The 18,028-nt window shown below is 33.7% G+C and overlaps 1 protein-coding gene across 1 annotated transcript; it reads right to left on the bottom strand.

Annotated features, from left to right (window-relative positions):
• Nucleotides 1-5,706: 5,706 nt before the first annotated feature.
• Nucleotides 5,707-17,779, bottom strand: LOC140041266 (MFS-type transporter SLC18B1-like). Its single transcript, XM_072087657.1, has 12 exons — nt 17,699-17,779; nt 15,264-15,523; nt 14,147-14,242; nt 11,326-11,399; nt 10,827-10,974; nt 10,647-10,715; nt 10,236-10,326; nt 9,899-10,035; nt 9,124-9,314; nt 7,182-7,352; nt 6,463-6,606; nt 5,707-6,370 (listed from the first exon to the last, which is right to left on the bottom strand). The coding sequence occupies exons 2-12, from the start codon at nt 15,504-15,506 to the stop codon at nt 6,286-6,288; spliced, it is 1,449 nt and encodes a 482-aa protein (XP_071943758.1). The 5' UTR covers nt 15,507-15,523; nt 17,699-17,779; the 3' UTR covers nt 5,707-6,285.
• Nucleotides 17,780-18,028: the final 249 nt, after the last annotated feature.

Below are 18,028 nucleotides of genomic sequence, written 5' to 3'. Positions count from 1 at the left end.
TAAATAAGTTGGTTTTGCTTAGGATAAGAACGCTCTCTGAAATAAGTAATGGTTATTTCTATTTTATATCAGTTATTCAAATAGAAATGTTTCTTCATCAACAAATGCATTGCTGATGAAAACTGCTAAATAACTTAGCCTCCCTAAAGCTCAGCTAACGGCATGCATTTTAGATATAACGTTTGGTTACAAATATTTAGTTATCTGAACTGAACTTCGAATACAATATAGTGTAGGCCAGTATGTAATTTCGTGTCATTTTTTTGTTAAAAGCAAAATTCCAGCTGATTTAGTGTCTTTAGGATGTAAAGTAATGAAAAAAATATGTTGCCATTTTTTTTAAAAAGCTTAAGGGTGTCAAATCCAAGATGGCCGCCAATATGTAAAATATCCAATAAATGTACCATATTGGACAAAGTAACACCCATTATGAATAATATTTTAAGTTCATATGGGTTCTCTGCTATATAAGAATTATTATAAACCTATATTCATTAGTATTCTGACATTTTGAATTTCAAAATGGCCGCCATTTTTAAAAAATGGATTAAATTTCTTATTAAAACATGTGCAAGTTATGACGTTGATTGAAATCACATAAAATGATAGGCCTATGACAACAACATTGGTGATTAACACAAAATGGCGGCCATTTTGAATTTTAAAATGGCCGCAATTTTTTTAAAATGGGTTAAATTTCTTATTAAAACTTGTATAAGTTAAATAAAATTAGATTGAAATATACAAAATGATATGCTTATGACAACAACATGGTGATTAACACAAAATGTTGACCATCAGGAGGTCTACAGTACTGACAGTACACTTCTTCATATTAAAACATCTCATAAACTTCTTCAGTTAAATGACAACTAACTCTGCCAAAGTCCTTCAATGAAATATTTCTAATCTTGGATGCGATACAGTAAGTTGACCTTCCTTCGTTCTCTACTGCTGTATCCATCAAACTTCCACAGACCTTGTTCAGAAACAAATTGGCAAAATAACTGAAATACCTCATTTCACCGGCAAATAATCTCTATAGGAGTCTTCTTTTACTTTGATAAGTTTGTCACCTGTATTCACCGTCATATATATTTTTTGCCAATATTCGTCGTTTTCTTAGGATCCCATATAGACAGTTTGCCTTCTACAAGACTTTTACCAATGCCTCAAACATTTTCTGTCCAATTTCATCATGCCATGGCCAACAAACACCTTTGTGCGAATTGCAGCATTCTTCATTAATCGGGATATCATCTCTCTTTAAATGTAAACTAAATTTGCCAGCTCTGATGAAATCATTAATTTATGTTATTCCAATGATACCACGCTCAATGACCCTGATCAATTGATGTAAATCCAGCAAGTCTCACACATACATGTCCTCTCATATACATACCATACTGTATATAGGGATATAGTTTAACCACATCATTTAGATTTCGTCGACTCTCTGTATTCAAGTTAATATCTTTATGATCAGCCTCTTTCAAACAAAATGATACTTAACTTAGAATCTCTTTCTCCGTCTGCATTTGTAGAAGCAAGTTGTAGAGAGAAAGCAGAATTAGTGTTCTTTTGTCCTTTACAGATGTTTTCCATTTAAGATATTTTTGTCCCGATTTGTGTCACTAGTTGTATAGGTAATACAAGTTCAGTTTCAAAAAAAGCACTTGCCTCAACACTATTTTCACAATGTTACATGTCCAACCAAAAGCCATATAGTTCACCGGGTCGACATAATAATTGCTTTTTGATGTCATTTCTTTCCACCTCCACTCATCTCGGGTAAGAGTCATCACCAGGCATTCTTGTCTTTCCCTAGTACATGGGTTTTTATACCACAACCATGTGCACTCATCAAACCAGTGTATAATGCTGGTCTGTCTGTAGGGGGTACATATCTAATGAAATTGGTTGAGATTGTAGAAGATGAGAAGTAGGAGTTCATTCATTTACAAGGTTATTTATAGGCAGAGCTTTATCTGTATTTTCTTCAAGCTTCTGCCAAAAGTTGATAGGTTGAAACTTACCAACCATACTGGTGACTATGGCTCTGAAGGTTCAGACATTGAATTACATAGCAATAACGCATTTATTATTTAACATATTTATACAGGATTTCACAATAAGGTATAAATGCACTTGTTTTATATTGTGGTCCTGTCTCCTGTTAAGTTTCAGTTTCATGAAAAGAAATGAGATCTGTAATTTAGAATCTATATATAAATTATGGTTAATTCTGACATAGGCGAGCACAATGGAAAAACTTTGGAACAAATTTCTGCCTTGGATACCTACCTGAACTATCTCAGGTGTACCGCGAAATGTAAAACAGTTTTCACTATTACGATATTTTTCCATATTTCTATCTTAGGAATATATTATAAAGAGTTTTAAAACAAAATTTCTGATTCATCGGTAGATTTTCAACTCAATTTCAATTGTACGCGGTCAAAGTAATTTCCGGGTTCACGATGAGTTCACAGGTTCACCTTGCAACTACCTGGTTTCAGTAAAGTTGGTCGTTAGTGGCTATTAGCTATTTTAGTTTTTTGTTTATTTTCGGATTAAACCACGCGTGTGAAGGTACAGTAGTTAAAAAATAAAATCCCGATAGCCGAGTTTTATTGAGTAAGCTGGCAGGAATAACTGTAGGCTATCTGTGTCCCATTAGGGCCCATATTGCAAGCCGTCTAAAACATCTTCCTTCTTGGGCCGAAACGGCCTACACTGTCGCGGAAGTTAGTTTCAAAAGATGTTTAAATTAAATAATGTATTATGATGGTATTTATTTGAATAAACGCCTCCCCAATAAAACACTTTGAATAATAATCGCCTACACCCCCTCCCCCCACCTACCCAACTATCTAATAAACGCCCATCCACATTAATTATACACACAATATTGTATATACTATTTATAATAGAATTCATTACACTGTTAACTATAATTTACCAAGCATTTGTTATAATTTTTTACCACTTTTCATATCTATTAGAGGATTTTATTTGATTATAAATGTTACGATATTATTAAGACTAAAAAATCCCTCGAATAAGCAACTCCCTCAAATGAACTCTGCCTCCCCACATCCCTATAAAACAATAAACACTATACTTTAAAATGTTATTAATCATCTAAGACACTGTGAAACAGAGTAGGTTTAGTTTTTCGAATGTCAAGCATTTTCAATAATGGTAACCGACAGAAAACGTACAAGGAGAACGTCCTTCTAAAACCTTTTTACCCGAGTCATTATCCTTCCGAGAACCTTAGTTTACACTTCCTAGAGGGGAGCGAGCGAACAAGATGTCTAACCCTCTAGTTAGACGTAATTGTTGTTGAATATTTGATATAAATTGTTAATTTGTTCCATACTTTTGCAACTCCAACTTTGAACGATTATTTAATTTTATAGTCATAGTGGGGTATTATTGTTATAGAGGACATTGACAACTTTAGCCTTATATTTACAATTTACAATCCTGTGAGAAGTGACAATTTTAGAACATTGTGTACAAACAACAATTTATGCACACATATTTAAAAAAAATTATTTAAAGAATTTAATTTTTAGTGGCGGCCATTTTGAAATCCAAGATGGCCGACAGATTATCGCTTTACATAGTTAGGATTGTATAATGGGTACAGTAATACCATCAAAACGGACTTGTTCCATATTTATAATTTGTATTATTGATGATATTCTGATTTTTAATAGGGTTATTTGAATGTTGGCGGCCATCTTGAATTTGGTCCTTTAAATGTCTTTTGAAAAAATGGCAACATATTTTTTTTCATTCCTTATATTATCAAGATATAAAATAAAGTCAAAGTTTGCTTTTAACAAAAAATATACACGACATTCATATAAACGACATACCAGCCTATACTAATATGACTATTTTGTAGAACTGTTCTTCTAAATAAACAACATGTACTTGTGTTTTATTGACTCATTTTTATTGTACCTGAATCAAATACAGTAGTTCTAAAAAGAGCATTCCAAAAATAAATTATACAATTATAACTAGATTATTGTATGAAAATATTAACGAAATGTAACAAACTTGTACTCACATTTAATACAAATAAACCAATTCGTTTCAAAATTGTTTTGTGAATGATGAAAATTGTAAGTTTCAGTCCTAATGTTTGTTATTCAAAAACCTTTTTGACAAGTCAAAACATTTTTTCTGTCTTCTAGCAGAAGCTCCATGTGCCTCTGAATTAAACTAGAAAGGCTATTAGTTTGGCAGGCATTCAATTAAAGTTCCCCAGGGCCCAACCTTGTAAGTAACGACGACCAGAAAGCTAACATATTTCTTAGCTTACGCAGTTACAAAAAACGAATTGATTCGACATAAAGCCGATTTTTCCCTAGGTGAATTTGTTCGCGCGAATCGAAAGCGTCATGCTATGCGCGTGCGTATTCGAGTTTCTGTCTGTCATTCCCTCCTTTGACGAATTCTAGTTCCTTTGATTTTTCGCTTCAGCGAAATTTACTAGTACCCCTTTCACACCAAAACTTCGGAGTGTCTCCGGAGACACCCCGGGGTTTATGACCATTCAAAACGTCGAGAAACTCCGGAGATACCCCTTTCACACCAACCTAGCAACACCGGGGTTTATAAAATAAAATTGCAAATGTCGCCCTCTATTTTGTTTGTTTACATAGCGACGATCATTAGAATCATTTTAATTAATAATATTTTAAATTTAATAATTACTTTCAAAAGTCTCAGAAGTAATATAATGTTTTATTTATACTACTTATTATTTTCTAGACCCGCTATATATTTTTTACAAATATTTATAGTGTTTTAAAATAAAACTAAATAAATAATTGATTGCGAGGATAACCTTTTGACCCGAAACACTCCGGAGTTTGATGTTGGTACCTTTCACACCAAAACACCGGGGTGTCCCCGCAGTTCGCTCTCCGGAGAATGTTCAGCTGTTCAACCCCGCAGTTTTAAACTCCGGAGTTGCTTGATTTTACCTTTCACACCAAACAGCGGGGCGTCAACTCCGGGGTGTCTCCGGAGTGTCTCCGGAGTTTTGCTTTTGGTATGAAAGGGGTATAGTTCGAATTGTTTCTACTTTTTGCAAAGCGAAATATTGCGCAACCAATCAGAGCTCAGGGAATGAGCTATGACGCTTTCATGAGCACTCATGCGAATCGAAATGCTCAGCAACCACGCGAGAAACTTGAACGTCGCAGATATTCGCTCATGTAGTTGAAAGAGAGTAGGCGATTTTGTTCTCTTCGAAACGTTAGATTCGCGCCAACAATTTGCCTAGTGGAAAATAGGCTTAAGTAGCAATTACAAAAGCACACGCCCTGGCACAACAGTTCAATTTCTTTATATTAATTACATTAAGTTTGACTAATTGTAAGTTTGCTAATAAGCTCATTCAAGATTTCTAGCTAAAAGGTAAAAGTGAAACAAATGTCAAGATGACTTACAGGACCTGTTTCATGTGTTGACATTTCGTAAAAGAATTAAAAAAACACAACTAGAGATGCATATCTTTTTCGTATTTATATTGAGACGACCATTTAAAGTAAAGCTGCACATCGTAAAAATCAATGAAAAACGTAAAAATAAGAGAAAACGCAATTAAAACAATGTGCTTCTTGAATACAAGGTTTACATCAATATTTTATTTAATGAATAAAACTTATATAATAGGCCTATAATTATTCATAAATAAACTGTATTTTTCAGCGCACCTTGATCATCAAAATTAAAATTACTAAAAAAATTCTTATCTAATATAAGAAAATATATTTTAACCTTTTATGTTCAGTTATAGGCTATGTAATAAATTATATTATCACTGAGGAAGATTAAAAGTACATCTTCCAGAAGATATGGATCCTGTTACATATCTGATTCTCGTATAAAGTGAGATAGCAAGATAGGCTCTATCAGTGGAACTGGTTTAATTACTGGTTTTGATCTTTTCCACCATCTTATAGCACAGGGATTTTTTCGGGGTGGAATTTCGACAAAGAACTATAATGACAAGATTTCCGAAAGTTAAAAACGATTAACACAATTATTATACTTTTAGCAATGTCATAAGTGGTTCAATTCCTGGTTTTACTTGTTTAAAGGACTATAAGAGGAGATTTCAGAAAGTTAACAACCGTCGAGTAATACGTAACCATAATGACGAGATTTTAGGGAGTTAACGAGTAACTAGAAACTAGTAGCAGAACTATCACTTAGTTCAATTCCTGATTTTGCTCTACTTCGTCTGCGATCTGTTTATTGAGCACAATATGTTATTTCTTGATATTGACCTCCATCTGTCCTATGATTAAATCTTGAGGTATATATCATTTTTCTTCTCCTAACAAAAGACAAATTTATTAAGTAAAAACAAAATCCAAATTTTTATGCAACAGGATTGACACAATATTTAATAATATAATATTTACTTACCCTTTTCCAAATCTGTATTCGAATAAAGAGAAGATCAACATTACAACAGCAAAAATGAAGTTTAGAAACCCCAACAATGAAGATGCCGTTCCAAAATTAAGATTTTCAACTAACAAGCCTCCTAGAAATGGTCCAGTAAATGACCTAAAGAACAAATACTATCAAAATTAAATTCTGATCTCAAGTGTGTAGGCTTTGGTAACTGGGCACTAAGCCAGAAGAATTTTGCCTCTGGCAAGCAAAAAGAAATAGGCACAATTTTCTGCTTTCAATAAACTGAACCGACCAGCAAAACAATGGTTGTGATGCTGATCAGATTTTCTAAATTCCAACTTCCCAGTCCAAATCAGCCTACACATTTGGAAATTATCTTACAATGTCAATGAATATTTCCAACAACATAGGCCTGCCACATAGTTATGAATAGTATAGTCTGATTCATGCAGCTAGATGCTGGCTGTCTCTTTTAGACATTTTAACCTGCTCTCACGGAGCATGTTAACTTTGGACGCACTTTAATTAACATCGGTGGATGTGAGACTAAGACAAATAGTATTTTCATAAACTTCCAGTTAATAAAAAAACGAAATAAAACAACTAGAATCAATAAGTCATATACTGTAGGCCTGGTGTGACAAACTTTAAGATTGATAGAAACAGCATACTGTACACCAGCCTGCATTCTTTTCCCACTACTGAACAAGAGTCAAGTCACTTACCCTAATGAATATGCGCACATGAACATTCCAGATACTACTCCATATGTTGACATGTTGTCTGGCATACCATTAAATGTCACAGTACCTAGGTAATCCTGGTATGTTGGAGTTATAGCAGACCCAAAGGCTACGTTTAGTACTATTATGCCAACGCACATAGTGGCTACTGAGCTGTATATATGTATAACAAAGTTTGTATTAAACAGGATCTTTATACTTTTAATTAATTATAGGTCTACTGGAAATCATTAGCCTGTATAAAACCAGTCAAGAACCTCTGTGCATCATGTAGTAATAAATAGTAAAATTGTTGAAAAAACACAAATTATAGGGTAGCTACATGTAAATGTCTCCAATATAAGCCCACCATGGGGTATAATTGTCTTACAAAACTTAAACTGAAACATTCATATACAGCGACGTGTGTACGTGTGTAGTCAGGGCATCTCCCTGTGTGTAGTCTACATTTTAAGCATAAGCCTATACTAAGCAATACTGTACACACTCAATTGGTGAAATTGGCGGTATGATTATATTAACTACTTTATTTTTTATTTACAATAGGCCTATACAAACTACCATTAATTTATAAAACTAGATGGTACGCTCGCTTCGCTCGCGTACCATCTAGGTCGTGCCCACAGATGGTTCTCGAATACACAGTAATTTCAGCGTAACAAAACTGGCGATTTCAAATGTACGTACCGCAGGACTATAGGCCTATACATTGTCGTTTACAGAAACGAATAAATTGACACGATGATTTATGTAGTCAACTAAAATTAGCACCCTGGGAATTACTTCCGAAGGAGAAACTTATCACAAAATGAGTCCAAGTTTTTGATTTGGACTCATTTAGAGAAACCCAATTTGTGTTTTGTATGTAACATTAGGGTTGAGGGATGGGAAAGCGGATAGGTACAAAGAGGAACAATTTTTAAATATATTCTTTATCCACTCAGTAACGAAATATTTTGTTCATGTTTTATAGGCCTATAAATAATATACCTCTAAATACAGTAAAACATTTGCGATTTAATACTTTTTTTATTTTATTTATTTATTTATTTATTTTAAATATTCATTGTACACTAATTTTCCCCGTGTATGGCAAGAGATTCCTAATTATATTAGAGAACATTCTTTATTTAGTTTAGTTAAAACTGTCACTGTCATAATCGATTGAAATATTAAAGTACCATGTCACGATACACCACTACGACGTTTATATTTGGTAATTATTAATTAATACAAACGTTGAGAAAGAACTGTCAGTATAAAGTTTATTTGTATATAATAATGTGTTTATATATCTAACAGTAGAGCCTATCCACAATCTCGCAAGTTTATTCTCAAAGGGCCCATATATTTACCTATCGTATGTGTTAAACCAAGGGCTCATAAATTTACCTACAGTACTTGTGTTAAACCAAACTCTGGCAGACTGAGAGATTGGGATGTTCCATTCATCGCAAATCAATAGATTTGTATAATCGTATATTAAATCTATCAAAATAGTATTTTTTAAAGAAAATCGGCCTGTCTTCAACATTATGATGGTGTACTCTAGCTGTTCAACCGGTTTTCAGCTATTAAAAACAATTATCGTAGGAGGAGATAGGAAAATGCGAAGCCTCCTCGCATTTTTGTGGCGGGTATTTTTCAAGACGGACATCCATTATACAGTGTATACCACGGTCGGAAAACACCCCTATTTGGGGCAAATCTTGGAACCTAAATTCGTTTTAACCGTCAATAACTTATTATCTAACTTAATTTAATTAGTAAACAGGGTTACATCAGGTGGTTAAAATCAGTACCGAAAGTACGAACCAACTTTATATACCATCGAGTAAAAATTATAGAAGTAAGGCACGATTTACCGAATTTTGCCCTTACGTAAATTTATATATAGATAAACATTATATAAATAATATCTTACTGGGGAATATGTAAAGGAAGCCATGGTCCAAGTGTGAGATAACCAACACAGGATAGAAAACATCCAAAAATGATAAGTAATCGTGAAATGTTATATTTGTCAGATAGCCATCCAAATATAGGAGCCGTAATACCATATGATACACCCATCAACAAGAACACAAGGCCAACTTGAATCGGTGTTAAATTAAACTATAAAGACAAATAAAAAGGGAGAGATAAAATAAAGATTACTGACTTCAAGATTAACACATTACCTTTTGAGTTAAAAGAATAACAATTAGTTGTTTGGTCTACATCCACATGACCACTTGTCATGTAAATCAATGTAGGCGTATTTGCATATGAGCATTATACTCGGGTTAATAAAGGAAATTAAAATAAAGTAGTTTTAGCATATCTTGATAACATGAGTTGCGATGATTTTATACAGTAAACGTATCCAAGATCCACCCGGCTAACTCACCTCAATTTAGCTACAAGAATAGATTACTATTTTTAGTCGCGTGGACGCGACTCTATAGTTCACTATGTTGGTCGGTCGGTCTGTCTGTCGGTCCGTCGGTCCGGTATCACTATGCGTTTTAGCACGCGACTTATGGCTGTTGGTCTTGTTAAATAAACCCTTCCTATACCCTCTCTTACAATACGATCCAACCAAACAAAAACAAACAAAACATCAGGAGTCTTGGATCTGCGTAAACTCAATGTTTTACAATCAGGACAGTATTTTTGCAGTCTTTAACTATCTTATTTTTCAAAAATACTGTACTTACCTTTTCTAACTCAGGTGATAATGTAGGATCTAAAAATGTCACTGAGGCTGCTCCAATAAATGCGGCAGAGGTAGCAACCCAAGTTCCAGGTATACTTAAAAGCCAAAGGTATGAGCCACTTTTTGTGCGTATATTTTCTGAAGTTAGAAATGATATTTAAAACATTTAGAGATTTGATAAACACATTCTACTTGCTATTATATAAAGCATATTTTGACAGCTTTGATTGATGGAACTATCACCATAATATGCTAATACAACAGAAATTTGCTGATACTACAAAATTAATAAAAACAACATTTTAGAAAAAAAAGCAATTAATAGTACATAAACATACCATCATCCAATGGTAAAATAAATAGTAGTAGAAAAGAATGCAGAAGCATTACTCCACCTAAAACAGCAAACGGTAAAGTGTACCCTCCTATCTATAACAAAAAGACATTATTACTATTATTATTAATATAGAGTGTGGCGTAGCCTTATCCTTTTCAACAAGTTAGGAATGTAACACAGAACAAAGTTGTATGACCCTGACACAACATTTACAACCTCAATATATTTGTGGAAATCAATAGATTTACTGATTATGTTTAAATAACGTAGTGCAGTTTGCCTCTCATTATTAGGAGTCAGTTTTCTATTATGTTATGTTTGTGGAGAGTTGTATAATGTATTACAGTAACATAAAATTACTTTGGTATGAACACATGACTTTAAATATTTCTGTAATTAATACAGAACTTACTTCATAAAGGACGCCACCTATAAATGGACCTATCATCAACCCAACTCCAACAAAAACTTCCACAGTCCCCTGGAAAAAGAAATATTGTAATAATACATACATATAGAAATATTAATTCTCTGATATACCTCCTCAAAAGGTTGTATCCAAGAATTTTAATTGTAATTTCTTTTTCCTTACCATTACTTGACCAATTGCATCTGGGAACTTATTAGCAATGAGTGACATTCCAGCCGTCACGACGGCAGCAGTACCTAACGCTTCCAAAGACCTTGTAACTGCACAGAATATTACAAATTCAAAACCCGGATCAAGTTTATCTAAAAATCTAAATGAATACATGTTAAATGTTGAATGATGTACAATATGTTGCCATAATTTGTTTAATTCGAGAAATGAAAACATGCAACTTGGTTCTAGTGACTGCATAATGTATTAAACACTTGGAAATGCGTTTAGGAACTTCCACACCAGCCTCCACTAAGGTGAAACCTTGCTGCCACCACTCATCTTATGTCATGAGTAATTAATTAATAAGGTCAACTATATTCTGTTTTATGTCCATTTTAGTCAGGTTTGTGCTTGGGGAATACTACTTTTTGTTCACTTTCTGTCAACTGTCAGACATTTAGTATTTTATTATTTTAAAAACATCCTTGCATAATGAATACGCATTTACCCAAATACAATGTTGCATCCTGCAGTCAGGAAGTAACCAGCAATGTACATAAATCGAGCACCAATCACTGGAAGCTAGAAAATAATTTAAAACAATAAATTAAAGCAATCAGAAACTGAGTGAAGTACTTGGCTAAATATTGCCACAGAGGATGCATGTTATGCACCATGTTATATTTCGTAAAAAGAATACAAATGTGTCCGTTTTTTATTTGTGAAGTTAATAATGAACCGATTTTCTTGAATTTCAATAGGCAAGTTCTGTATATACATTATATATATATTTACACCGAAACATTATTATTATTTTTTTATTTCATATAAAACATTAAAAAGAGACAAACCAAAAACAGACATGCAACAAGATACCACTAGTGGCCAAAGGCCAAATTGTGTGTAACTTTTACATGCAGCTACCGTCAGACCAATACAAATATACACAATTTGCAACATACACAATTATAAATTATACAAAGAAGAGTGTTAATCAAGCGGTAAGCAGGCGAATATCAGGGATTGGACTGTTATGAAACGGGCGGTTCTGGATAGTATTGTGAAATTTTGTTACTGTTACGGAGCAACCTACCATGACTTTCAAACCGTGTCAACGGTAAAAGATCAGCAGTCTCAGATATTCCCTTGGCAAAATTGAGACTGTGAGTTATTCTTCTATCAGTGAGGGATGAGATGTTAGAGACCTTTAGAGCTTTGTCATACGAACTAAAATCCCTTCCCAATATAGTACGGCATGCTCTACGTTGGACTGATTCGACAGAGTTGCTAAGGTATTTGATTAAGCCGTGGTGCCATACGACATCGGCATATTCAAGTAGGGGTCTACACAGTGGACAGAGCCTAGTTCATAAGGGTTGAAGCCAAATTTGTTAAACTCCTTAAAAAAAACACCTCCTATTAGCCTTGAGGACAATATACCCAATATCCTATTTTAAGTTATTTTGTAACGTGACGAAGTTATTTTAGCATGTGCGAAAAATGCTAGTTCGTTACCCCCGATATAAATTTTATCTTCAGGAATATTCCTTTTACTAAAACATATTTGTAGTGCTTGGCATTTAACAGGATTCAGGTCCATATTATTCCTTATAAGTCATGAAACTTATTAAGATCATGCTGCAAGTGACCTGGTTGTGTTATATTACGATTTTCATAAACAGATAAGTCATCAACTTATTTTAAGGATTTCGTTTTAGTACCCTTAACAGCATCATTGATCATGATTTGAAATACAATGGGGCAAAGTTTAGTCCCCTGGGGACACCAGCTTTTAACGTCATAGCACTTGATAGGGAGTTGTTATATTCTACATTGTTCTCTGCAGCTGAGGAAGCTGCAAGTCCAATGGACGATTGACCCACGGACTCCAATGTCGATGATTTTATTGATAAAGGTGTTGAAAATTGTAGGCGCTATCGTGCTAACAGACAAACAAAAAAATTACTATACTTGGTGACAACATTCTATTTTGCCCAGTAAAAGTCACAGAAATATCTTGAACGCATATTTATATATTAAATAAGAATGGAAATGTTTTCATACTGTTTTTTTATTTACCTTTTATGTGCGTAAGTATAGATGTGTGGGTTAAAAATGATAGGATTTTAATTTTATATCTTGCAAAATAATTTTTTCTACGGTTGATAACATTTCATAAATTTATTTTAAAACACACTATAAATTTCTATAAAGCCGGTACACAGATGGCTAATATTAATTAATAATTTATAATTACCTTTATTTTTATACATACTGCGTATTTATTAATTTTACAATTTACGATAAAAATAAGACAACATACACACATGTATTGTCTTTGATATAATTGCAAATAAATAATTGTACTACTGTTTTTTTACGGCATTATACTATTTGTATTAAGCTGGTAGACAGATGGTTATTATATTATCGTGATTACCACATTATTACTATACATTACCATCGAACCATACTGTATTTTCAAGACAAATGAGTTAATTATTAAAATAATATAATAATAATAATAATAGTAATAATATAATTCTTTAGAATATTCTTTAATAACATGCTACAAAACTGAAGCTATATGGTACAATAGCGCAAGCATGATGTTTGTCACCGAATAACATTCCCTCTTTTTAGTCGCATGCAAACGCGACTCTACAGCTCACTATGTCGGTCGGTCGGTTGGTCTGTTGGTTAGTCGGTCGGTAAACACTAGCTCAAATTTAAGCACGCGACTGCAGCCATGTGTATGATGGGCTTGTTATAAATATTTGAGGAACTCCATTCATAGTTTTAACAAGGCCATTTACAATACATGGCCGGCTGCAATTGCGTGCGCAAATTTGAGTAAGTGTTTACCGACCGACAGACCGACCGATCGACAAACCAACCGACCAACCGATAGAGTCGCGTTTGCAATCGACTAAAAACAGAATTAATGACAGTTGGAATGGTTTAATATGTAATGTACTTCCACAATCCTACTTAGTCAGCGTTTGTGTTTAGGTTGTGATTGTGAAAGAATATTTTTAGTCGCGTGGACGCGAATCTATAGTTCACTATGTCGGTCGGTCGGTCGGTCTGTCGGTCTTTCTGTCGATCCGGTATCACTATGCGTTTTAGCACGCGACTTATGGCTGTTGGCCTTGTTTTATGTCAATGTACTATCCGAAATAATAGGAAATAGGTCTTCATGAATGAATGGTTCCTTTATGGTTTCGAACTGTTGATCTTTTTGTGTAACATCATTTAGGCTTAGATTTATTTTGAAGTTTTATATAGCAAGCGTCTTTTAATGAATAGATTTAAACTAAATTACTTACAAATTTTCCAAATACAGGTGAAGACAAACATTGTACTAAGGAATAAATGCCGAAAATCAATCCAACTTGAGTGGGTGAGGCATCCAACCTAGCTGCCTAAACAGAAAACGAATTTTAAAATATGAATATCAAATACATTGGCCTACACATGTATACAACTCTCTGTATTGCAGTGTTTGAGAACATTAAAAGTGACTAAAATAAGAGAATAACAATTCAAGCGGCGCGAAAGCTTCTTATTCGGCCTTTTGTCAAATCATATATTATGTTAATGTTTTTACAATATATGTATATGTATAATTCAAATGACATTATGACATTACAAATTTAAAATTATAATAATAGTATCGATAAAAAGAAATGAATTAAAAAAAATATTTGTGCTGTAAATGATTAAAACAATTTTAAACATGGAAAGAAAATGAACAATTCTGAAAAAATCAAGGATACATTTTAAAAAGTTGAAGATGTTGTATTAGGTCAAATTTTGCGATTGGAAAAAAAATGTTAAAATGTCCAATGCTAACCCCCAACAAATGAAGGTAGTGCTGCTGTTCAGGCAAACTGCTATAGAATCAACCTGTTTATGGACACAATGACCAAAACTAGCACCATATCCCCACAAAGGCATAGGGAATGGAGTGGAGGGTAGGCCTTCTATAATAAACGTAATTATAATATTGATCTACAACATTTATTATTAGCTACATACAAGGAAGTACTGATGCAAGAACAAAATATAGTAGTTCTCTGAGAAGGTGAACTCTACACACTTTCCCAAAAATATGTTAGACCATTGCCGACGCTCGTCTCGTATCCTTGGGTAAAAAACGTTACTTTCGTGTGTGTACACATGGTACCTGGTATAAGGTCAAAACATAATTGCGCTGACTAGATGGTACGCAAGCAAAGGCGCGATTTACCAACATATTCCCATACGTAAATGTATATTTTATAGTTTACTAGCTGCATCATGGAAGTATGTTTCCATTTTGACTTGATAAAAAAAATTGCCTGGCAATAATGTGAACCGCATAGAAGCTTTGTGCATTAAGAAATATATTTATCATATTTACACAATTACAAAGTAGAGAAGGAAGACAACAAGTAGGCCTACCTCGGTTGGAAAGAACGGTGCAAGGACAGACCATGAGATGTACTGAAACAAATTTGAAAGAGCAATGCATATGAATAAAACTTTCTGTTCTCGTGTGTACACATAATTTGTTTTTTCTTCTTTAACAAGAATGCCATTCTCTTTGATCACATTGTCATTCACTTCGGAACACGATTTGTAATTTCTGTTTTCAAGAATCAATAGTTCTTCTTCAGTACTTTCATAGTTTTCGAAGTTCAGCATTTTGATTTTAATTTGTTCTGAAGAGAAGAGAATATCAGATTTTATTCATCTACTAATTGGTTAGACATGGCGTAATTCAAGACCTATGAATTTAAGAATTTAAAATACACAAATATATTGATTGTAGATAGTAGATATAAGTATATAATAATGTTTAATAGATATCATAAGTCCTACATATATAAATAATACTGCTTTATAATTCATTCGAGCAGTTCAATTTAGTTTAATGCCTTGTCATGTAAAGCATTAATCTTTACACTCCTTTTTTTTGTTTTGCTGGTTTTAATAGTTCAATATTATTTGTATACTAGCCAAAAATGTGAATATGCCTATCATCCACTGACGCAGCTATTGGGGCACATGATATCCTCCTAACGTTTCAATGACAAACCCATAGAATGTGTATTTTAAGCAGCAACTGTTTTTGCTGCATAAATGTTCATCGAACAACATTTAAAACGGATCGACATCCTTGCATTTGTGTAATTACAACACACAGATCAAAATAAATGAATATAAAGCTTGGTTCCAACTAGAACGTACGCAACGCAAGCGTTTTAACCAATGACAAGCGAAGTTATAGACAGTTAAGCGTGGTTCCCACTAGAACGCAACGCAACGTAACGCAGCGACGTATCGACGCAAAGTGATGTATTTCGTAATCGCAAGTGGAAACCGACGACGCAACAGTGCTGTAAAAATCGCAGGTTTGATTTCACGCAGGCGGGGGAAAACACAATGGTTGGAAGGGAATTCTCTTACGTTGCGTAGATTGCGTTACGTTGCGTCGCTAGTGGGAAACAGGCATTAGCAATCACAAGCGAATAAGCCATCGCTTGTGATTAGTCAATTCACTTGCGTTGCGTTACGTCCTTGTGTTGCGTCGCTAGTGGGAACCACGCTTTAGATAGAATATAACACTGATGAAGATACACTTGTTTTGCTTATTAGCATGGTACTAATTCTTTCCATATAATTGAGACGTTTACGCGTTATATTAAAATATCAATATTACACCAACCATAATATGACTCATATTAATTTATGGGCTTTCACAACAAAGTCCTGAAAATTTAGTATTTCATAGAGATAATGCAAAACAGAACAGATAGTATCATTTATTAAGAAACAACGGGACAAATTTGCTGCTAATAAACGTGAGGCAACCAAATTACAGCCAGAGAAGGATAATTGATTACGTATTTGTTTTCTTTTTTTACATTGTGTGCTGTAATGTCTTCTTTTTTTGTATCCCAGTGTATTAAAGAAAGATTGAACGTGCCTTACTGTTTAATGATGATACAAATCGTGGTACCAAATTAAATATAAACAGAAATGTAATTTTAGGATTTTTTCGACACAGACCACTTTACTAGAGTACGTATCCAGAGCCAGAAAACATTCCATTTTTTGAAAAGTCTAGTTAGATGCTAACATAACTGTGAGTTATGTACTAGTCGGTCGGTGCACCTTAAACTGCTGGTGAACGGAATGCAGTTATGTGGATTTTTCTCTGGATTTGGTAGCTTTTAAGTTCACGGATTAGTTTCCTAAACGCTTAACAAATCCTATTATTAGTGATTGATCGATTTTGGTGTTTGGTGTTTTTTAGTTATCGGCAAAGTCAAAGTTTGGCTATAGGTAACCATCTTAAGTAAATTGAATACCTGAATATAAGAAGTTCCCAAGTCCACACAATAGTGTTTTGAAAAAAATAAAAAATCATATTTTGCTGATTTCAAATGATGGGCTTGGGCCCTTTTTATATTCCTATCAATTACTGCTGGCTTCCGTGGGTCCGTGGAGGGCCTAATCCGAATTTCCTCAGTTTCCAGTAAAGCTTGAGGACAAATATGAATACCTTTACCTTTACCTTTACAAACACAATGAAGCGACTATAATAGGCCCGTGTATGTAAAATTGAATACCGGGTAACTCATGCGTAGGCTAATTTAACATCACACATGCACAAACAAAATACGTATAGTAGGCCTATATTAAACTGGGATATCATAGGTATAGGCTTATTTTATAATCCTCACAGATGGTATTCCACTCTGACTAGTAGAAATTCATTTCCTTTCTAAGACAGTAGTAGGTCAGTAGAAGGTCTTAAAATGTAAGCCTAACACATGTTATGTACAAACATAATAGCTAAACAGTAACTAACAGTTGGTAAATAAACTTACCTTATCATTTAGTATAAAGCAACCATGTTCTATAAAGTACATTAATGATGACACACTAGGTGAATGATACCACTACTAATGACAGATACCATTTGATTGTGTCTGAACAGACTGTTCAAAGTTGAGGGCATGCTCTAAAATATTAACATTATTAGGTTATATGCATGATATGCATATAACCTCTTGATTCTGTCAAAATCTTTATTTATTTATTTATTTATTTATTTATTTATTGGTTATCCGCCTCAAGCGGATAAGCATTTGTTATTGTAGTGTTACTTTTTTTTTTTTTTATTATTCTTCTTTCTTTCTCAGATTTTGTGCACGCGT

The sequence above is a fragment of the Antedon mediterranea genome, chromosome 1 (genome assembly GCF_964355755.1).
Source record: "Antedon mediterranea chromosome 1, ecAntMedi1.1, whole genome shotgun sequence".
In the NCBI taxonomy this organism is placed as follows: Eukaryota; Metazoa; Echinodermata; class Crinoidea; order Comatulida; family Antedonidae; genus Antedon; species Antedon mediterranea.
This window is presented reverse-complemented; position numbering and strand designations above follow the sequence as displayed.